The 24276-nt window shown below is 43.7% G+C and overlaps 1 protein-coding gene across 9 annotated transcripts in view; it reads right to left on the bottom strand.

Moving 5' to 3' along the window:
* POGZ (pogo transposable element derived with ZNF domain) overlaps positions 1–20254 on the bottom strand; it is a 37299-nt gene extending 17045 nt beyond the window's left edge. For 2 of the 9 annotated variants that reach the window (XM_027796520.2, XM_027796523.2), the window contains exon 1: positions 8693–8817. In XM_027796520.2, coding sequence (XP_027652321.2) covers positions 8693–8816 — 124 coding nt within the window. In that variant the 5' untranslated portion in view covers position 8817. Of the gene's footprint in view, positions 1–30; positions 134–1639; positions 1955–8692; positions 8820–12179; positions 12480–12512; positions 12615–16916; positions 17000–19853 lie in introns of those variants that run through there. The other 7 variants (XM_027796521.2, XM_055792028.1, XM_005244295.4 and 4 more) reach the window with 7 other exon arrangements.
* Between the last annotated feature and the right edge of the window lie 4022 nt (positions 20255–24276).

The raw sequence follows: 24276 nt of genomic DNA, 5'->3' as shown, positions 1-24276 counted from the left end.
GAAGCAAAGGAAACCAAAAAGTGTATTTACTTCCCACCAGCAGGCAACATCCAGCCACTTCCTAGGAATCAGGGCTTCAGCATGTGTAGTGGCTGCTCCAGAAGACAAATACGTAACATGAATTTCCCCAGAAGACAAATATGTAACATGAATGCCCCCCCACCCCCCACAGCTCCCCTTCTCTTAGGTTTTATATGGCATGAAATATCCCTTTGGTCAGTTTGGGTCAGCTGTCCTGGCTGTGTCCCCTCCCAAACTTTGCCCACCCCATCTACTGGTGAGGGGGGATGTGGGAGAGACAGCCTTGATGCCGTGAGTGCTGCTCAGCAGCAGCCAACACACCAGGGTGCTATCAACATGCAGCACAGCACTGTGAGGCAGTTAATTTCCCCTGTAGCAGCTGCATCAGCCACATACAATACATGCAGCCAGGTCTAAAGACAGCAAGTGATCTGCACATATAAAATGCATTACTTTTTCAAATATCATGGAGGAGGGAAAAACATTAAAAAAAAAAATAATCAAGCCACAGATATTTCAAACTGAGCTCCAGAAAACGAACAGGATACTTATTTGCACTTCAATTCCTTCTTCCTCTATACCATGCTTCTTCACAAAGTTTAGCTCATTCATGTATTTGTGCATTTTGCACTACTCAGTCCCGTTGTTACTACAATCCACGCTTGAGGACAAAGAGCTTCCAAATCAACAGAAGGAGGTGTGATCCAGGACACCCCACACAAATCTTCCCACCGCAGACTTGCAGCACAATGACACGACAGTGACAGAACACTCAGGTTGTTTCAGGAGTACAAACCGGTCCATCAGCAGCTTCAGTGATGTTGTTAGAGGAAAGGATTGCTGTACCCGAACAGCAAATGTTTCCTACGTAACTGTGTGAATCCAGGAAAAGACCTGCTGCGTGCCAAAATGTTCTGACCCACAGCCAAACCAGCTTCTGTTAATGGAAGATGCTTTACACTGACAGTCTGGATGCTGCCTGGCTGGCAGTCCTCAGGGTATATGATCCAAATGTTTTAATGAAGATTATACTAGGCAGAAACAGTAGGGTAATGGAAGACTACGTCAGAAGGTTCAGATCCAAGCCACACAACTGCCTGGCCCACACTGCATCGCGTCTTGCCTCGCTTTTTCAAGCGCCTCAGACAGCAGGGAAGAGACACCAGCTCCCACTTCCAAAGCATGAAAAAAGAAAAAAGCGTCAATCAGCAAACACAACCTCAAACTGAGGCAAAGGATGGAGATGCCGAGATATCATGAAGGCTGGCAGCCTATCTTGGACCAATTTCTTTAAGATCAAAACCAACGAGCACAAACCCACTGCTGCCTGAACTCTGTACATGCTGCCTCTAGTCTCAAGTGAAAAAACCAAAGAGGGCATGCTTCTTGCCTCTGTTAATTTATAAGGCACGGTCTCTGAAGAGGGATAGGAAAGAGAGAAGGAATGGATGAAAACTAGGGACAGACAGACTGGATTTGCAATCTAAAAAAATTCAGAGAAGTAATCCCTTCACAATACGAAAAGATACGGTGATCACCGAAGAAGAGACAAAGTTGAGAAAAAAGAAAAAAATAATCTTTGGATAGCTCTATCAGGTTCTAAACATTTACATCCTACCTAATATCTGATGAAGGCCCAAATCCAGAGCATCAGTTTATTTTCTCCTCTTCAGTGTCTTGAGGATCTTACTTGGCTAACAAGGAACGCACAGTCATCCCCAAATCTTTCAAGGAGCGGAGACCTTGCCAATCGCTGAAAATCTGACTGCAGACGAGAGGTCTTACATTGCCACTGGAACTTCCATGAGAAATCCTGAAGACTGAAGCTATGACGACCTCATGGATAGTACAAAGGCCACTGTGCAACCTCAAACAGAGTGTGACAGTCAGGTTTCCAATTCCTTCTGGCTCTCCTTCGGAGTTTACAAATAACCTGGGAACATTTGTACTGGTTTAACAAACAGAAGATGACTTTGGGTTTAAGTCCACTTTAAAGCAGAGATCAGCTGACAAAAATCTTCTAGTCAAACCAGTCCAATGATTTTTGACTCTTTTCAGTCAGCGTGGACTTGGCAGGTTCCTGCCACGTTGCTCTCCTGAACACTATCATTACTAGACAAAATAATAGGAGAAGCATAGGTAAATATTCTAATTCCTTACCAGAAACTGCAGGTTCTTTTCAATGTGGCCCGGATGGACACAGTTGTATGCCCAGTTTCCTGCCCCCTCCCCTGCCGCCCGGCTTTGGTAGACTTTCATAAGTGAGAATGACAAGCCTTCTGCAGCAGCGTGCCCAGGAGCGTGCAGTACTTCTCTTCGATTGTTTCCAACGAGGTTTTTAAGGTTTCCACAGGTCTTGGAGCACTTTAAATTCGCTAGCCAAGACAGATGTGCATAGACTCACTACTTCATCTAGGGAGAATGAGGAGACCATGGCAGAAATCAGCTGCTGGGTAAGAACAAATCACATTCCTCTCTCTTCTCCTCCTACCTCTCAAGCGTATGATTCTTCCAAGCACCTTGCTGGAAATAGCTTAATTAGCTTCTCAGAGGAGGGCTGTTCAGACCTAAATGCCAGCTGATGAAGCAACCCTCCTGGACTCCTCCTTGACTTCCAGTACGCTACCAAGAAGGCAGAACATCAACATGTAGAAGAGGACTTTCTCTGTCCTCTCCCTCAACTAAGCAGAGTTGAGACGCTCTCCTCTAAAGGAGGAGCCACTCTTGTCAGACATGCCCTGGCTGTTCACAGGAAAGGTTGGACTGACAAAACCTCTTTGATGCTCCAGAAACCCCCACACAGATCGCGTGTGCTTCACAACAGGCCAACCCTCCTACAGAAGAATGCTAGCGATGGGCCCATCAACAAGTTACTTGCACTGTGAACAACCAAGGTGTTGATAAGGACCTCAAAGGTAGAGCAGCCACACCACTGCTAAGGGGGCCATCGGTGCCAAGGCTCCTACCACCAACACAATCCACATTAAAATCCATGCCAAGTGGTTAGGACTGTGTCACTGTCTCTTTAGAGTTTGAATTCAGCACTTAGGCATCAACAAAGGTCCTCTCAGGCTTACAAAGCATGAACTAATAAGCCTGGGACAATGCAATTCCTTGATGGATTTGTTCTCTGATGGCCCTGGCAGCTGGCACCCATGGCTGAGGGACAAAAAGGAGCAGTGTAGGGACACACCTTTAAGGCTTTAACGGCAGGTGATTTGGAAAAACTAGTAGAGCCAGCTCACCAGGGTGCTCCGAGATGTAAGGGATTACTGAGGCCTGGGGACAGACACTTGCAGGTATCTGAGGAGCCTTCCACCATTCTTTGGAGAAGCAACTTGAGGTGGCTCCTGTGCTCTCTGTATCCATTTCCATAAAGTATGGCAGGTTGAGCACTGCTCCAACACGTATACTTCAAGACACGGGAAGCACAGGGAGCAAAGCTAAGAGAAGCTTCTGCCATTACACACTCCCTAGATGACAGGCTAGCAGAGCTTGATGCAAACAAACATGTAATTTTTGTCAACAAGTGTTAGAGACAGAAATTACACTATGTTATATACAGTTTAGGGCAGAGAGGGATCACAGGGCAGTACACAGAGCAAGCATGCACTGCAAGCATCCCATCACACTGATGCAAGCAGTAATTTAAACTAGACTAAATTTTGTCACTTCCCATCCCAGCCTGCCTTAACCGTATACCATTACGCAATTGCTGCATTCTAAATATAAGCACAGTATTTTTCTTCTATAGTTTCTGTATTTTCAGGACAAAAAGCACTTTGTGATTCTTGTGGTAAAAGGAATTGCAGGAATGTAAGTTATATTTTTATCTGATGGTGGAATTATTAAAAAGGAGTCAAGCTGTCAGGCTGATGTGCCGCATGGCACCCATCTCATTTTCTTGTCAACAACAACAGTGCTTTCTTGGATACGGGGACTCTGCAGAAATAGACGGACACGTTACACCAGCTAGCTATGCATGTCTATGTAACATAAGAAAGAACTGGCTTGAGTGGGATACAGGTACAGCTAAGAGCATTCGAAGGAAAGAAAAAATTAGGCCGAGCGTCACTTCAAATATATTTAGCTTCCAATAATTTTTCCTTTTATGTCCCAGTAATTCAAGACATTTTAAAACTAATCTGCAGGGAAAAAATTGGATCCAGCTGAAAGATAGAAAAAGAGAAGCTAAAAGGTATTTCCACCTTTAGTTTGGAAATTTTGTTCCTTGATTTTTGGACATGGGGTCATTTCTATCCAGCCCAGGACGCACTTCTGCTCTGTTCATTCAAAGGAGAACCGGTACAATACACCTCACAAGGAATTCAAGCCTGTGTCTGTTGACACAGTCCTGAAAGTTAGATATTTACCAACAGGGATGCCGTTGTTTAAGAAAAGGATAAATTTTAAGTCTCCAGGCTTGCTCGTAAGTGAATTACAAACGAAAACAAAACCTTACGCTGGGAGAATGGACAGATTTAATGGGTCCTTTTCAGCCCTAGCTTGTAAGTCTTTTTAATTAATGTAAAACAAAACGCAAGACGACAGCCATGAGCATAAAAAACAGATTGCTGAAAGCTGGGATGACTCCAGACACGGCTCATTTCATGAGCGTTCCACATAGTCACAACTTAAACTGGGATGTGACCCTCAGTTACTGGGCCAGCGGAGACTGCAGGGATTGAAGAGGTGACAGATGTCCTTGTGGCACTTTGCCACTCAAAATCCTCACTGGCATCAAGCCAAAAAGGATTCCCCTGCCAGTCAAAGTCATGTCACAAGAGCTGGGACTCAACAACTATAACAGGAAAGAAAAGGCCATGCTGTAGGCTGAAGAATTTGGGTTTGCATCGGTCCTGAAGTCAATGGGTCAAGCAATCTTCTGCTGAACCAATGCAGTCAATTCCTGCCCAACAAACCACACTCACCATCAGGTCGCTTCCACAGCGGTAATTTACAGTTAGATGACACACTACTAGAGATACACAAAAGAAAAAGGACTATGGAAAGTGACAGATGAAGTCACACTGAGTAACGACCCTGCCTGACTCCACTTTTTAAGCTACGGAGTATAATCTGAAGGTTCCCTGATAGCTACCGCTAATGCTGTTTGCAAACCAGAATAAAATAATAAGCATATAAAAGGTGATGACCATAGGTAGCTATGCCTATGATTTCATTCCTCTAGTACAGAGTACTGCGATTAATGTCTAGAAATAGAACACCGGCTTTTCAGCGAAACGTTTCTCCAAAGCCTGCAAGGAACTAAGCCATTAGGAAAATACTTCCATGTACCTCTGAACTGTACCACAGATGCTAAAAAAAATATAAATATATATTTCCACCCAGCCTACAGCAGCAGTATGCAGGAATCCTCCTAAACCTCTAATGCTCTCGCAGCCCTGAGAGGATGCTGGGCATCATCAGACTATGCAGCAAGGGACTGAGAAAGGAAAACAAAAGCATCAAAGTTTGTTTTCTTTTTCAGCCTTCCTCCCTACATTTTCAGGTCAGACAACGGAGCTCTGGATTACATTCCAGAGCTCACCACGAGCCTTATTTTTGAGGGAAAACAAATAAAAGTAACAAAGAAGAAAGTTTCGTGGATTGTTGTGATTCTGCACAATCCTTTCAAATTTAAGATGTGACAGAAGCCTCTCCAAATTAGAGTCCTGTACAAATCCCACTGGTTTCATGGGATCTGGGAATCATTTGGAGAGCCGACCCTACAGGGGCATATTTGAACCTGTCAGAAGAATACACGATCTTTTATTGATAAACATATTGCTATCAGAAGATTAGTTTTTTCAGTAAGTAACCCCACTTGTTTTTCTTAACTGTTAATCTAATTATAGCACACTGGTATCACCAAGCCTTTATTAATTTCTTGTAATCGATTCAGAACATCTGTCTCAATTTACTTTTATTGGTACAGCTATGAAATATTCATCACAACTGCATTACATAGTGATATCCAATACATTTGGAATTCAAGATACTTTTAAGACACTCCCAACAGAAGTATCTGTTTCAAATAGTGTATAGAACCTCCCTCATTACTCATGTGTCTGATCATATTTTATTACATGATACAATGACTTTCAGGTGAGTTTGAGAAAAGTATTTTTCCAGCTCCTTAATCCCAAAGAATCCTAACCCCACTTTATATATTTCAGTATATTACATTACCCGGAGAGATTGCTTAAGCTATCTCTGAAATGAAGGGTGACAACCCTTTAAAAGCAAAAAGGGCCAGAATTATTCACCCTGGAATTTGGCCAAACATACCAGTTTAACACATCTGCTCTTGCAAAACACATCATGATGCACCAGAGTGACACTGAGTAGTCAGGACCTTCATTTTACACCTTACCTGGAGGGTAATACTATTAATGGTAATTTCCACTAATGTGTAAGGGCACTGGATTCATTCTTGAATGGAAGAAAACCAGCTGCTACTCCCTGTAGTCCCTGCAAGGTTTAGCATGACTCCCACTCAAATACTGCTCCGACACCTCCCTGCTCAGCCTGTAAAGTCTCACGTGCCCACAGCTCACACAGTGTGAGCGCAAGTGAGCCTCGCATTTCCTCTCTGCACCCCAAACCGCTCTAAATACTGAAGGCATTTCTGCTTACCATTGTTGTTCACAAATATTGGCACTAGCGTCATCTTAGCACTGTCACTATTCTGAGCCCCACTGCTAATGACAGACATGGCTGCAGAGATTAGCACCTACAGATGCATGGGCAGCAGCTGGCAGAGGGGCAGAGACGGCCTGCAGACTCACTGAAACTGCTAGAAAGGAATGGCATAATTGTATTTAGGGAAAAAAAAAAAAAAAGAAAGAGAAAGCACAATTTGTTTGTAGCGACACCATACCAGCGTGCTTCTCAGCTGTACCACCATATTGTCACACTAAGCAAAATTTTTAGCTTCATGAAATAGTCCATACTTGCATCCAACTTCTTTAGCTCTGTATTTTCCATCAAACAGCACAAGCAAGAGAAATTCAACTTACTCAAGACCACTGTTAGTTTTATGTCCATTTCAACATGTCTATGACTGAACCACTTTCTCCTTCCAAACATCCTCCTACCTTGACGTCTCTGAATACTATTCCAAGTAAACTCCTTCCACATCCTCCCTGGTTGGCAGGCCAAGAGGAAGCAGGTGACAGCAGCAGAAGCATGCCCTTCCCTAAGCAGGGACAGCCTCATCCTACTCATTATTATCAACAAGCCTTCCAAAGCCCTGACTGTAGAATACTTCCATGAACACCCTGTGTCGACCACAAGTCGTGTGGAACAGCTACTACCAGTTAGCAGCACTGACTACCAATGCTCCCACAGTACTTCACACCAGGATCCGTGCTCAGCATTGCAGCAGCCAGAAATGCGAGACACGTTTAAACGCTGTCATTAGCTACCCCTGGCCTACAACAAGGCTTAGTCCCACCTCTATTCCAGACATTAAGCTGATGCTTTGCTTGATCTTGACCAAGAAAAGGGTAATTGAAATGGCTGAACAAAAGCCTAAATTATCAAACGTGCCAGACTACCTCACCCACACACATAACTGCGGTAAGAATTCTTTTTTCCACGCACCAGACTCAAGTGTGTGGCAAGAACCAAAGGGAGAGTGAATGCAAATCTTTCTGATCATAGTAACGTACGATGTACTCCCAAATCATGAAATGCTCCTCATCGAGGCTTAATTTGTATCACATAGGTATATGCACAATGGCCCAACTCACTGTGTTCATGCCAACAGAAATCAACAATCAGAAAGTATCATCCTTGTATCTTTACTCAGTTAGGGCTCCATTACAAATTGGATGATTATACAGCATCTGAAAAACATAAAACCTCCCATCTAGCAATTACTGCTTTTTATGGGTCCAAATTCCTCATAATTTGAGACAACTAACAGTTAACAACATACTCTGACCGGCACATTAAATGCAGACTCTGAACAAAGTTATGCATCTTCCCATTTGCAGAAAACAAGCAAAAAACCCAACACCAAAACGAAAAAAAACCAACCCTCAACTGAAACTGATCATATCAAATCATGGATTAAATAAGTAATAATAAACTAGTTTTAATCTCACTAGTTTGATTACAGAAGTCATAGGAAATACAATTCACTAATCGAATACCCGACTTCCTCACTCGTTTCAAAACTGCCAGAAGGATCAAAATCAACCGCTGAATGCTGATATGTACTAAAGCACTTCACAAAAGAAAAAGCATCATCTTCTATGTAGACTATAAATTCTCTACTTTTAAGAGACTACTACTTTGGCTGTAGAACAGGAGTAACTTCGCCAAAGTTTCCTTCTCATTTTTCAAACAGGCCACTCCTTCCAACACCTGCGAAAATCTTATTGTCTTGCACAGAGAAAAACCGACCCTGTTCCCTGCCTCTTAAACTACTTATTCAGAAGAAACCTGCCCTCATGCAGCACTGCCATCGTTGTCAGCTCTACCCAGCACTCAAAAGCTCTGCGCACAACTAGAGAAATTGAAATTTGTTACATTACTCATTAATGGGGTTTTTAGCTATCAAATAAGACTGTTTACTTGGAAGATGTCCCCAATCACTGCCATTTCCCTTTAAAAACTGAACATGTAACAGGAATAATTCTAGAGTAAAACAGTTGATTACCCGTAGCAGTTTTATCAACTGAATTATAATCCTCAACAACAGAATCTTCGATCACATCACTGATTTTCTGCCATGGTTCCAGCTCCTCCTCCTCACATTCCATAAAAAGGTCCGTGTCCGCCATCCTGCAAAGGGAAGAGAAGAGAAACCTTTATTGGATAGCAGGATTTTGTCAGACAGCGACAGTCATTCATTGTAAGAAAAATTCTAATGCCAGAGATATGAACAATGTTTTTATTTCCTAGTATTCCAAAGGTGTATTTTCAGGTTCTTACTTATTTCTCCAGTTACAGAGCTGATTCCACATCCTACTTCATTAGGCTGTGTTTCCTTTTCAAATAGGTCTGTGAAGTTGGTACTGAAAACCCCTTAGTTTTGACTAAAAATTGCAGCGGTTCTGCCTCTCCTGCATAAGAAAGCCAACCTAACAGCTTTGAAATCAAAAGTCACCGCCTCAAACCCCAGTATCTTTAAATACATGTATAACTGTGACTGAAAGAAGCATCGTGCTTTTTGCTCTGTTCATGGTTTTGAATATTCTAGGATTACTGCCAACACACATGACAGACAGAATAGCCAAGCTTAAATGAGTAAAAAATGCATGCACAAATGCAGGACAGTCCTCAGCTAACCTTAGCCAACCCCTCCACTCGAACCCGCATGTACCCGAACCCCTGCACGCTCCCACAGCCCCAGCTCTTCCTCTTCCTTGTACCCGGGAATGTGAAGACAATTATGAACTAGTTCAAAATAAAATTAAAGAGTAAAGGGATTTTCTGCAATTAGATCCATAGTTATTGTCTGTCAACCCAAACGAACGTTCTCTTGATCTCCGGAGCAAAGCACCCAATTTACTTTTCCTGCACTACTCGTCACTAGGTATAACCATTACTATACTTACTCAAGAGAAAAGACACAACAGCCAACTCAAGCCTGTTTGTCTCTCCTCATGAATAAGTCTCTCTCATTCTTGCCACCAAACTCTAAAACTTCTATTTTGGCTACGTTTTTGTGAGACAGAGGAGCAGAAACAAAGGCAATTAGATAAGCAGGGGGTGTATCACTGCCCGCGTAACAACTTTATACCATTATAATTCACAGTATTACTTTCTGCTCCACTGTTTACATACCTTCCCACTTTGTTTGCTCTTCCGAGCACCACTGCGCACAGAACACAAGTTTTTATGGATCTGCCTACAGTGAAAGTCCTTCACTGGGACACTTTCTCCTGTGACTGCATCTAATCTAGACCTCAAGGATGTATAAACCTGTACATGTTTATAAAGTTAAGAGTTAAGTATTCAGACAATCATGCCAGACTTAAAAACAAGATGATTCACAATTAGCAACAGTTTCCAGTGTCCTACAGGACATGGCTCCTCAGCAGGTGGTGGAGTTCCCACCAAAGGTCTCCAAAAAGCCGATTTTCACTACTGTTATGAGATCTAATCAATAGCCACACATTTCCAATCACACTTTGACATCTTTCAAGCCATTAAGCCAAGCTGCTGAAAGGAGCTTCTCCCAGACCTAGTTTTCACACCATTTCAGGATTTGGCTGGTTTTAACCTTCACTTATAAATGATGCTTATGCAAAATTTTAATTCTCCTTAGTAATACATTTAGAAGTCTTTAACTGATAGGTCTCATTCTAAAAGCTCAACTGCCTTTTTAAAGGAAATAAGGATTATTATAGGAAATAAGACACCACAAGACCTGCATTTCTTAATTTCCCACCTGGATTATAGTAAAAAAAGAATCAGTTCGTTCCCTCTTCTATTAACCCCCGGAAAGGCTAGCAAGCAGAACAAGCAGCAGTTCTGTACTGTGAGTGAACAGGAATCAAGACGTCCAGGAGGGATTTTGCTCTTCTTGATTACATTTTGGTGGCAAAAGAGACTGTTATGATTGCATTTTGTCATCTCTACTACCATTCGACAGCCATAAAAGTCTGATGAGAACCGTTCTGAGACAAACTGGCCAAAATAAACAGCTTATAACAGGGGACAGGCAAAAAAATAATCCAACTCGTGTGCAGACAATCTGTGCTTTCAATGGCCACAGAAAACAGTGCTGACCAGAAGGCTTAAACACAGAGTAACGTTTATTAGCTCACTGTTGAAAAAGTGGAAGAGACGTAACTTTAAAATGCAAGCGGGATTATGTAACCACAGAGCAATTAGATTATAAATCTTGTATCATTAAGCTGTGTCTACCCTTCTTATCCTAACAGTCATAATTCTGGCCAAACAAATGCTGCACCTGCTATAAACTGCAGCTTGTAAATCAGTCCCAAGCTAGGATTTACAGGAAAGGCTAAGGCCAGGGGTGCGACCACCTTATGCAAATACCATCTTTTATTTGTACCTTGTTGTGCCACGCTAGTTGTAAAGTGCAAAAGCACCATCATTGGGAATTCCCTGCAATGCAACACAAAGCCAAAACAAACTTTTGACAAATGCTGATCTGAAGTAACTGTCATAACCCGATAAGCCTCAAAACCCCCAAGAATCCTAAAAACTTGTTAACATTTGCCAAATTCAAACTGCCAGCACTTATTTTTTTTTGAAACAACACATACCGTTGTTTTCCTCTAGATACAAAGACAGCCTCTCATTTTTCTGTGTTGTATTTGTCTAAAAAGGATTCTCAGAGCTTATACTTTGATGCTGTTGTCACACAATGGTGTTTTACTAAGAAATGCTCATTTTAGTTTTATGCTTGGTTATAGGTTATACTAATACATGTAATTCTCACTTCCTAATTATGCTTTTGAAGCACAATAATATTCATTTTAAGACTAAAGAATATTTCAAGGAAGCCACTACACCACTTGTGCTCAGTAGCTGATCTTCTTTTGCTCACCACTTCAACATTCATAGTGATAAAAGACTATATCTCATTTATCTTACCCCACACACAACTCCGAACAACTAGTCCTGTCATCACTTCAGCAAGGATGCAGAGCAGTAGTACTTCTACCTAAACAGGTTTATGCCTGTTCACACACATCCTGCCAATTTGAAATATATATTTAAAATAGCTATCCCCGTGTCTCACAATTTTGTGTACTTGCAGCACAGAATCTTAAAAGAATGCAGTAAATGAAAACATTTCTGCATAATTTCACTTTTGGTCTCTATGAAGTCAGATTTGCCCTTTATGGAGGCCTTTAAAAGAAGATAAAGAGCCCCCAAAGTCCAATCCAACTCACAAATAACTTACTCCTACCAAGACTACTACTTTTAGTCTTTTGGGGGGACCTAAGCAGATTGCTCAAATCAGGGGTGCTCACGGGCTTGTTCGGCTATCAGGCAAAACTCTCGGTAGAGAAACATTATCCAGCATTGTGACTTTTACAAGGGAAGTATAAATACTGTTTCTCTGAACACAGGTAGAACGAGATAATGTATTTTCCTCAGCGTTTCAAGTCCTTCTCCGTTAACTTTTAACCTAAAAAAGCACTCTTTTGGGAACTTTACATGACCTTGCCTCTTCCAGCTGTCCCCCAAGCGCTCTGCTCTGGTATTCAAACACATCTCTGCAGCTGTTTACTCCTCGCTCTTATCGCGCCTTCCCAGCATGCGATTCAGCACGCGTTTCAGAAAAACCCAGTAACAGCTCAGGCTTGCCCAGTCGGCCAGTGGAATCCACTAGCAGGAGAAAGCAAAGGGACATTTAACGGCTCCTCAGGCAAACTGAGGAGGCTGCGCTTTGCATGCTGTAACACTGCCCGGAGCGTAACACCGAGCCAGTCTTAAACCAACTGCAGAGTCCAGAAGAGCTAGAAAAGGTGATCTTCAATAAAAGATGGAACGACCTGGAGTTGTTCAATCCATAGAGGGGACTACCGAAAGCACAATAACCTTCAGACATGTAAAAGTCTGTCGCAAAGTGGAAGGAAGCGGTCTGTTCTCCACACCTGTGATGGAAACAAGTGAAGGGCTCAAACTGAAGAACAGAATATTCCAACCCAGACACCAAAAAAGCTTCTAGGAATAAAGATGAAGCATTGCAACAGGCTGTCCAGGGAACTGATGACATTTCCAGTTCTGGATGTCCCTGGGAACAGACAGATCTGTAAGAGAAGGTATATATACTATAAGGGAGGCAAGGTGGATTAAATGGCTTGCCAGGGGGCATTTGAGGCTCCATTTTTCTACAGCATTGTGCAACTCGTGAACTAAACATGTATTACCAGATATTTTTGCTCTACCACCAAACAGCAAGCACACTTCAGCTGTTGACACTGAGGCTTTTGCTACAGGAAGCAATTAAATACTCCGGTAACAGTTAACGCTTTTCATCTTGCTGAATAAACAAAACATTACTAATAAACACCGCACATAAACCAAATTACCCCAACTTAACACATACAAACTCCTGCTCATAAACACTGTATGAAGCAGTAGCTTTTCAAACGCGTCCATTGAACTTTTTCACAGAAACACAGCCTAAAACTAGTCTTAGTAAAATGTCTTGTTATCAGAGAAAAAATAGCTAACTAAATAAAAAAAAAAGTAAATCAAGTCTCCTACTTGTCAAATAAAATTACATTAGTATATTGAAAAACGAAATCAAAGAGTACTGGAATAATCCTAATATACAATTAACCAAGTGTATTACATTAAGCATGAAAAAGCTCACATCCTCCCTAGCATCCATTACCTGCATGCTTCAAAGACATTACTAGCTTCTTCATTTACACAAAGCCTGCAGTGTGTAAAAATTTTTATTAACCTTCTCTCAAAGGTGGGAAACGAGAGTTCAGTGAAATTAAGTGACTTGCCAAAGATTCTACTAGCAGTGAATGGCTTGGAAATAAAACTCAGTGCCCAGCCCCTGCTCACATTACCGAACACAAACTCAAACTTCCTCCTGTTCTGTTAAAAAAACCAAAAGAGACAAAAAAAAAAGTGCCAACAAAAATAAATTCTGAATGACAAAAGGCAAGAAAATACATTCCATGAAATGAAGCTCTGAAGTAAAGGATTATGCTAGAGATCTGCTTAGCAGGGGAAAGCAAGAATGAAAGAACCTTAAATATTATTTCTCTGCCTGCTAACATAAACTTCTTTATAATTACAAGATCTTAGTAAAAACAAGCAAAATCTCATACAAGATATACACTAAGACCTTGAATGGATAGCCATTACAACTGATCAATAGCTACGTATTTATGATTCGCAATATTCACCCTTCAGAGAAACATCTAGAAAAAAATCCTGTGAAGCTTCTAGGACAAAGCTTCTCTTCGCTGGCAAAACCGGTGACACTTACAACAGTAACTATTTGTCTGGAATCATATTACTCTACGCCAGACAAGTAACAGTGCCTTAATGCTCTAGCGATGGGCAGTCTATAAATAGTCAGGATAAATAACCTGCTGTATTAATTAAAGCATGCACATATGTCTGCCCAGGAAGGTTAGAACTACAGAGGAAGTCTTTGCACACATTGTAAAAGATATATTATTCAACACCTCATCATTATTCAGAAGATGCAAAGACAAAATGCTAAAGAGACTGTAGTTACAAGCTTCTTTTGACACTAACTTACATTATGCGCATAGTATTTCATCTGTTCATATCAACTGAACTAAGAAAATGTCTCCTCTCTTCTATAATGTAACAGCTTTGTTTTTCAAAGCTTTGATCTTGAATATTTTTGTATGTAAGAAGCCTTTGCTCAATAAAGTGATTAATCCCAATGATAAATACTCCACATTTAGCTTTTCAGCACATAGTTGGCAGATGCTTGGTTGAAAATATGGGTGCCAAAAAATTTACAAAAAAAAATAAATTACAAAATGTTCTAGACACACTGCAAGAAATAAAGCCTTTCAGACCGAAAGATATTTTCTCTCCCCTTTAGCTGGAAAATGGGAGAAGACCTTCAGGGAAGAGCCAGCACATATTAGCCTTACACAAATAATTGGCACAACTGCAAGATACAGACCCTTTATTTTTTGTCAGCTGATGTGGTTCATACTCATTGTTGCCATACAGGGGAAAATAACCAACAGCCATTAAACTCTTGTATTAAGAGACCAGCCACCTGATTACATTCTCTGATCGACATGATCACCATTACCAGGGGAAATCCAACAATAAAGATGTTTTATTTGCATACAACTAGACAGATCACCTCATTACGAGAAAAGGAGAAATCCTTTTGTTTTCTCTTATGCCTCACTGAAAAAAAAAAAAAAGTCTCCTTTGTAATTTCAACTGAGATTTGAATTCCAAGATCCAATTGCACCTATTTATCAATGAACCACTTTCACACAGTTAGAGAGATACCAGCTATAATCCCTATAGACTGTCATTATTTTCTCAAGAGAAAATGACTGAGCAGGTAGAAAGGACAAAACATTGTACTGTGGTTTAGAGATCGCCGGCACTTCAATCTTCAAAAAACATCTCAATGAACAAAATAAACACTTAGCCCAGTTTTGCCACCTAAATGGGGTGGCAAACAAAGGACTCTGCTACCACAATGTGAGTTTTAACTCAGTGATTTCACTGAGTTAGCAATGCAAGCAGAGAGAATCAGGTCCCAAGTGTTTTCTATTATCTAAAGCACCTGTGGATAGCAGGTTTTACATGACAGCTGCAGAGTAAGGCAGCTGTGTCTCATTGAAGTGATCTCTAAAAGATGTGTGGTTATATATTTACAGTTCCATTCACAGCTTGATATTATTTGACACAAAGCAAACAAGTTATGACATACATATGCTGTATACACACACACACTTCTTTTTAAAAAGGACTTCAAATTAATGACTTGTTCACAGTGTTCTTCAAAATTCACATGATGGGATGCGCTACTCTTGCTGTATGAGCTTCACTTTCTATGGCTTTTAATTAAAAAAAAAGTATAAATAAATCAGTACTTGTCAGGGCACTGCTGGTGGCCCAATTTCTGCCTACTGGGTGCAATCATCTGCAACACAATCACTCTTAAGGGCATACTAGCAGGTCAGAAATAAATACGTACCCCGTGATAGAGGTGACTTGGTAAAGCAAAAGGCTGAATTTTGTTTCAAGATGGAACAAAGAGGAGGGACAGGGACCATTATCCCAGAGGGACAGAGACTATTACCCAGAATTTCACAGCATCCTCCCTCCAACATGATGTTATCTACAGAGGTACGAATATAGCCACGTACTTTACTGACGGAAAAACAGAAAAGGAATTCATCAGCCTTGCCCAGATCAGATGTAGGAAGTACTGAGAGAGCCACGAAGGACCCAGGCACCTCCGTTCCCACCTCTCACTCCCCAGCCCAGATTTGAGCAGCTGGTACTGTCTCTGGCTATGAAGGAACTCCAGATGTACATACGTTTACACTTTGACCATCACAAAACAGGTAGCAAGTTAAGTAGTTTGAACTAACAGATATCCTAACCCTAAAAGATCACACCAAGCCTTCACAAATCCTAATTTAAATCTTTATTCACCATTTTCAAGACAGAATATGCATATTCATGTTAATTTACAATGTAGAAAACCAAGTGAATATGCAGTGAGAATCAATCCAAATAGCAGACCGCACTGATATGCTAGTGGGTTTTTAAATTTTTTTAAAGAAAAAAGCCCCAGCCGACTCCCAAGGGGAGCCCACAGTCACAGCTGATTATTAGTGATGAAGGACCAAAAGCAAGCTGAGGAAGTGATGACAGAGTATTTTATGAACTTTAAAGACCGGCCTTGCATCTTCCAGAAGTCTACGACTAACCAAAGGTGGCTCCTGCACATTCTCGTACAGAGCTTCCACCTTGTTCACCGACATTACACCTGGCAGCATAGCTGTTTGGGACACAGCTGGCACAAAGAAGCCCCAGAACAAAGAGTAAGTCCCTGCAACGTATCTGCACAGGGAATCACTGCAACAGCTCCCAGAGAGGAGCCGCTGTGGGCTGGCGACCAGGCTTCTGGGGAAAGAAGGGATTCACCCAGGGCAAACTGCATCCTACCAACTCCGCTGAAACGAGGAAATGTGGCTACTCTGCCCTGCAACAGAAGGTAGAGGTAGGTTGTGCACAGACTACCTCCCAGAAGATTACATTAAAAATTTAAAAGCACCAAGTATATAAACTTTCTTCGTTCTTCTTGCCAAATGTTTGTCAGTTTTTATGTCCGCCCAGATTGGCCATTGTAGATTTAATTGCATCGTGGTTATAATGCTATTGATACCCCAATCGTTTCCAAAAATACATACCAAGAATTAACTGACCCTCAAATTTTCTTCACCACTTGCTATAAAACAGCCTCCTTCCCTCTTGTCAGTTCCGAAAAGAAGATCTAAAATACAAGATTGAGGGCTGTTTTTAGAAGACCTACAAATAAGCTTGAGCAGTTGATTCAATGCACGCTTTAGGATAGAAATTAATGCATAAATCGATTTCTCTTGTCCAAGTTTTCCTTCTGAATGGCCACTTCTTCTCTCCATTGTGTCCTCCCCTGGTGACCACACAACCTCAATGGAACTGCTGTCATTATGTATTTTCTTGCTTACTTTCAATAACACGTACTTAACGGCAAGGAATGTACCTTAACTTTTTAAGAACCTAGAAACCTAATGAGGTTACATTAAATGCAAATGAATCCTACGATAAAGGTTTCTGCTGTCAAGACATGCTGCAATCCCTGCCCTGAAAAAAAGATAATGCTCTTCAGTGGCTTTTTATGGCTAACTGGCACAGCCTAAAAGTGATACAATCTAAGTGATGAAAATCCATAGCGGATGATGTTTTCATTACTGTTCACAGGGCTATTCATCAAGAGCAACATCTCCAAAAAAAAGAGAAGGAAGGGGGAATGTGAAAAGCATGGCGCAAGCTGAATGCCAGAGTTCGACAGTTACATCCTTCAGGCCAAGGTAAATTTACTTTTTGTTGACTGATGTGGTTGACTTGACTTTGCTGGTACTGAAATAATTTCAAAAGGCATGTTACGTTTCCTACAAATGCTATCATTTAAAGTCCTATATATTTTATTAAAGGCTTTGAAGTGTGTGATGCCTACTAATTAAAATGTATTATTACACACTCAATTAGAACGATTGTTATCTGCTTTAAAGTTTGAACTGCAGAGTGATGAAAACAAACCGCTTTCTGGTTTTCGGCATATTTTGTGAGCATGGGACTACCTTGAAGCTTCTAGAGGCCAAGAGCATGTCTGTAGCTATATTTCTGCAACGGGCTCTTTTGTGAGGAGACAGCATGGAGCACTCCACTCATGTCAGTGTGGATGCAGGTCTACTCACGGGAACAGTTGGAGGCTCTCTTGACAGTATCTAAGCAGCTGTGAGGATGGGGCGCAAACAATGTAACCATATATATCCACAAACGCAAGACCAACTGTAAATAACATTTGCAGAACCCCACACCCAGACAGAGCTTAAAGCAGCAACAGAGAGCAAACCCTCCGGGCAGGTAGCCCTGTAGAACAGGGCTAATTACACGTGCTAATAATTAATACAGTTGGAGGGGAAAAAAAAAAAGAAAAAAAGAAAAAAGTGTGCGTACAGCAAGCCTGGCTTCACATTCAAGGATGAAAATTAACAACTGCAGCAACCTGAAGCTCTGAGACAGCATACACGGAGAACCAGAGTTGGGAATATGCATAATTTGTCTATCCTTGCAAATTATTTCCTAAAAGAAGCAACACATCATTCCCACCCCCCATTCCTCTACCCCCACTTCCGATCACTCACTCCTGCCCCATTTGGTATGTCTTGGTGACAGCTGCAACTGCTGCCAAGTTAATAAAAATAAAGCTGTGTGTGTTGTCATGTGTTGCATGTTTTCAGCAAGGGTGTTGGGCAGCGGGACTCATGCCTCTCCTTCATCTTCACACATGCTTTATGTCGCATGCCAGCCAAGGAAAGAAGCAGAGAGCAAGGATGCCCAAACATAGTAGCCCAGGTTCCCCAGGTACCGGAGAGAGCAGGGCCACAGTAAGGGCCAGGCAAACATCTTGATGATAACAACCATCTAATTTTTGTTCTCTGTCACCAGAAGAATCAGCCTCGGGGTATTTTGCATTAAGTCTTTTGGCAATGCAGAGGCTCTCCAGGAGAGCCTGCTGAAGGGAACCCCTGCCCCAGCAGTGGGGCAGGCAAGCAGGTATTACCAAGGGTGGCGAGTGATCCAGGCAGTCTGGGCAGCGCTAAGGGGATGGGGCAGGCAGGAATGCAGGGAGAGGGCCTGCCAGCTCAGGGAAGCAAATAAAAAGAACAGTTTCCCCTCTGATGTGCCTGGGAAGAGCCCCTTTCACCGGGGCCAGGGGCTCCGGCACCCAGAGCTCTCTCGGCACCGAGGGTGACAGGAGGGGGTGGCGGGCGGCGGGGCAGGGGAGGCCGCTGAGGAGAGGGGCCGGCTGGCGGCCCGCTGGCCCCGACCTCTGGGGAGAGGGGGACCCCTCTGCGAGGGTGGGGAACAAGCAGGCCACGGTGGGGGGGATTGTCGCTCCCTCAAGGAGGTGGGCAGAGACTCCCCCCACCATCCGCTTCCCTTAAGAAGAGGAGAAAAGGGTATTTCTCCAGAGAAGTATCGCAAAACCCACCCTGGGTGTATTGTGGCGGCTAAGAAAGAGAGAGAAAAATAATCCCCGTGCCCAACATGGCCGCCCACCCAGCACCAGCCATGGGAAAAGGAGGAGGGGGAGGCAGGACGGGGGGGGCTGCGGCCACCCCCTCCCCGGGGGATGTCGGCCCGCGGGCGGCGGGGGAGGCCCCGCTCCGGCCGGGGCGTTGTGCGCGGCGCCCACAGGAGCGGCGGGGGGAGCGGAGGGAGCTGCCGGTGCCGCGTCACCGCCCGCCCCCCCCCCCCCGCCCGGCGGAGGGGGTGTGCGCGGATCCCTCCGCCTCCCCTCAGCGCCCGGGCGGGCGAGCGGCGGCCCGGGCATTCCGCCGCCCAGCGGGAGCCGCCGCCGCGGCTCCTCCCCGTCCCCCGCCTCGGCAGCCCCGAGCCCTCCCTCCTCCTCCCGCCGCCGCTTTGTGTACGGCGCGCTCTGGCCCGGCCGACCCCCCCTTCTCCCCCAGACCCGGGCGGTTCGAACCGGTTCCAACGGTCACCAACCGCCGCCCGCGCTGCGCCCCCCCTCCCTACGCCCCCCTCCCCCCCCCACACATAACGGGCTCGCGCCGCCTCACCTTCCTCACCGGCACCGCCGCGCTCCCGCCGCCGCCGCTCGCTCTTAAAGGGCCCGGCGTGCGGGCCCCCCCCGCGCTCCGCCGCTCTCCGGGCGAGGCGACCGGCAGGGGAGGGCAGGTGGCATGAGCCCCCGGGAACCCCGAGCGTGATGCTGAGGAGAAGGAGGAGGAAAAGGAATTATCTGTTTCTGCTCTCCCTCTGTACGTTCTCGCGGGGGGCGGCTCCGTGCTTTGCGTGTGTCTCCGCCGCCCCCCCTCCCCCCTTCAGCAGAGAGGGGAAAAGGGAGGGAAGGGGGGAAGGAAAAAAAAAAAAAAGCGCGCCCGGCGGGCTGATACACGCGCGAAGCGCCCGCAGACACACACACACACATACACACACACACACACACACAAAAAGGGGACCTGGCCGGCGGAGGGATACGGTGACGTCATTTCCTTCTGGGCCGCGGAGCGGCGCGGGGATTGGTGCGCGGCGCGGTGACGTCACCGGGAGGCGGGCGCAGCCGCTGCCCTGGCCCTGACGAAGTTTGTGTGAAGCACGAATGGCGCGGGGTGGGCTGGTTCCCCCCGCCCCCGCCTCCGCCGCCCCGGGGGGCTGCGACCCGTGGAGCCCCGGCCCCGGGGGAGCCCGCGGTGGTTGGAGGGGGGCCTGCCGCCTGGCCCAGCTCTGCGGCCTAGCGCGGCCTCGGGGCCCTGGCGCCCCGCCGCCATCTCCTCAGGCGGGCTCAGGCGGCGGCTGCCCGCCCCGTTGCACCTGCCGGCCGGGCGCCTGTGGGGCGGGGGGCGGCCCCGCCGCTGCCTGGTGCGGGGTGGGCGGCCCTGTCGCGGGGCTTGGCCTGTGTTCGGGGCTGGCCGCCTCCGGCAGCGTCTGCTGCGTTTGTGCTCCCCAGGTGCCGTAGGTTGGCGGTGTGGTGAGGCCTCTGTGCTGCCCTGCATAGGTGTAGGGGTAGTTAACCTTACTGGCCTCGTAATTGCGCCCTGGTGCCTTCACTGCGGGGTTATTCGGGTGGCTGGTGCTGTGGGCAGTGTTGGTGGGGAGGGCGAGGAGGGCTGCCGGTGGCGCTGAAACCTGCCAGCCCTGAGAAGCCCCGTGTCCCACTGCCAGTGCCTTCCCGCAGGCCTGTGGCTCCAGGCCATTGGAAGATGTGTGTAGTGCTGAAAGAGCCTTCCAAGCTCCAGAAACCACTAGAGGCCTTTTTAATAAAACTTGGCTGTTCCTTTCACATTGAATCTCCCTTCGGTGGGGCTTGTAGCAAAAGTTGGCACAGGTTTCATCCCTCCTTGGATGGCTTCAAGGGGGAGGCTGAGGAGTAAATCGCCATAAACTTTCTCCGTGGATTCGTTGGAGGTTTTCTGGGAGTCAGGAGGCAGGTGGGTGGGCACGGCAGCGCAGCCAATGTCGGGAGCTGCCCACCTATGTGCAAGGGCTTTGCTACCGTGGATGCTTAAGGGTATATTTAACTTTTACATGTTTAAACAATCCAAATGCAGTCAATGCAACTATATAAATGCTTAAAATCGTGCATTTGCTTAAGTACGTTGCTGGATTGGTGCCATATAAGTTTCCTGGGCTGTCAAGCCAACGTATCATCAGTGACTACAGTTCTCCCAAGCATAAATTGAAATGGTTTAGATCTTTAATAATGAACTCAGTATCATGATTATATCTTTAATAATGATCTTATTATTGTGACCAATTTAGGAATGATGGGACATACAGCTTTTAATGGCATACCGTGCAGACTGAATACTGAAGATCGTGTGTTTAAAACAGATAATACATATTTTTTAATAGTTAACGTGTTTAACAGAAGTACAAGTACACATTTTTTATAACTTGGTTAACACATCTTCAGCATACTTTAAAATAGTATTTTACTTATTCTTAAAACACTCTTTTGAATTTGGCAAGTAGCGTGCTTCCCGAATGGACCCCCTTGCTGTGATACCCATGTGTTGCTAGAACGTGATTTATTATTCTGCAGTTCATTAAACAATCACATTAATTTTCTTCTGATGGTCTTCGTGAGTTACCAGTCATTCTTCCTGGTTTACGGAATGCGCCAGGCTACTTCACCTCGTGCTGGAGGGACGTGTTTTCATTTAACTGTCTTATCTGTCACCTATAAATCATACACATACACAGTACAAAGAGCTGCATTCTCTTCTGTGGTTATGCCACTGATAGTAATAACAAACATCATTATGGATAGTTATGCATTTGTATTCCTGATTGTACTTTGCAGCCGCTGCCTTAGATGGAGTATTATTTAATTATTTAATATAATAATAGCAATTTTCCCTTGCTTTTTCAAAAAAAAGATAATCTGGAAGCAGAAGCTATGAATAAAAAGTGATTTTGTTCATTACATGAAAGGGAAAACAGCCAGCCGCACTGGCATTGCTAAAAATGGGAAAAATTAAGTTTGTAAATGGAATTCAGATGTCGATAGCAGCAAGGATTTACCAATGAAGTTTTATATTACTAACGGATGACTAATGATTGTGTTTACCACTGAAAAAATTACCATCTGCTAATCCCAAACTTTATTATTTCCTTCAATGTAAATGCAATGTTTCTTAGACCTAGGGTAAAAAAGCAAAGTTGTTTTTTTTTAAAAAGCCATAAAATTTCACCAGCGTGGCTTTGTCTTTACCCAGTGTATCTGGGTCTGCAGATACCAAATTCAAAATAAATTAATGACAGGGTGAATGCAGCCGTTTTAATTCACATCACCGCTGGTGAGTTATTTTTCGTTTTTGCTGTGTCCAGCTGGAACAGAAGGAGAGCTCTCTATCTGGGGAGTGCAGTGGAATGAGACATTTTTAGTTGCTATTGAAGTGCGTAAATTCACAAGGGTAGCAAACCCAGGAGTTTGATATTCTTGCTCCAAAAATAAAATTCCTGTTTCTTTAGGAATAAGAATACTTGTGTTTTAAAACTCAGCACACAAGTGTTTACACTTGTGTTTCATCCTGTAAATACCAGCGATGTGCATTCAGGGCAGTCTAGGCGATCTGTTGAACTACAGGTGTTTACATTGATGATCTGTGGCTGAAAGAAGCAGGAAAGAAGTCTTGAAGTAGAAAGAAGGCAAATACTTGAGAAGGCATCAAAATGCTATTTTCCTTGGGGCTCGCTCACCCAAGGAAAAAAGCCACATTGAGGTCAGCACACACAAAGTGATCTAAGCGTGACAGTCAAGCAGGTCCAGCTGTGCACCTCAACCGCACGGACCCTTTTCCTAATCTAATGTACGTTTTAGTAGAAAACTTCACGTAGAAAAACTCAATTGATAAATTACATGTTCCAAAGATTGTAAGTTGGAATATTGGATTTTGCTTCTGCAGGTAGCCCGTGGTTTGGACGCTTGCCATGTCAGGTTTTTTTGCCAGGGCTCTAAGATTGGAAACACCTGCAGCAAAAAGTGAAAAAGTTTCAACATGCGGTTTTAGGGTAACTGAGCAACTCCTTGAAAGGATGTACTTCAGCCCTGAAAGTGGAACAAGATGTAGTAGACTTTTCCAAGCTCTTAAGTATATTCAAAAAATAATATGGGGCTGGCCAGAAAGACAAATGAAGAGTTTTGCAGGAGCAGAAATTTCTACTAGAATATGTTTGAGTGAAATCCGCTTTGAGAAATGCCACTAACAGTTTGAAAACAAAATTACAAATGTAACTTCTTTTTTTCCTGTGACAGATTGACTGAGTCAGGTATGTCAAGGTAGACAGATGCTTACGCAGCACGGCGTGCTGGCTGCTCAAAATATCCGAGATTACTACTGTTAAGTGATGTTTTCCCTGAATATTTTTCAGCTTCTTTATTATATTAATTTGTTTCTCTAAGTACAGGACATTTCCTTATTTCCTTTTGATTACAGAACTGTTTCTGTTTCATTTATCCCATTAGATTAATACTTAGGTTCAGTTTATATTGTTTGTGATAAATTTAAACTTAACTAGCATTCTTTAGATCTGAATGTTTAAAACATCAGCATTCTGTATTTTAAGTTATATACAAAGTTTTGAACTTTGCTTTTAACTTTTTCAAGCAAGCATTGAAATAAATGTCTCTAGCTCTTCCTGAAATGCTTTTCCCAGCCTCCTTACAAAGCAGAAATCAAATGTGGTGTTTTACCTCAAAAGATTGGATTTGGGGAATCCTCCATTAAATGTTTTTCTTTAATACTTTGCACAAATAGGTCACTGTGATGCCAGAGGATGCTTATTAATTGGTTCCATGCTCAATTTAATTCTCAAATACATTGTAACTCAATTACATTTACAAGGTGTACCATAGAGCACAGATTTTCATTTGTTTATAGCTATAAATTTCTCCCTTCTCTCTAAAATTTCTCTGCAATAACTAAACGTGTAGCAGATTTCCTCCCTGTCCACTGTTGTTTCTGTACGAGCTAGTGG

The sequence above is a fragment of the Falco peregrinus genome, chromosome 19 (assembly GCF_023634155.1).
Source record: "Falco peregrinus isolate bFalPer1 chromosome 19, bFalPer1.pri, whole genome shotgun sequence".
NCBI classification, from domain to species: Eukaryota; Metazoa; Chordata; class Aves; order Falconiformes; family Falconidae; genus Falco; species Falco peregrinus.
The sequence above is the reverse complement of the archived record's forward strand: the minus strand, read 5'-3'. Positions and strand labels throughout refer to the sequence as shown.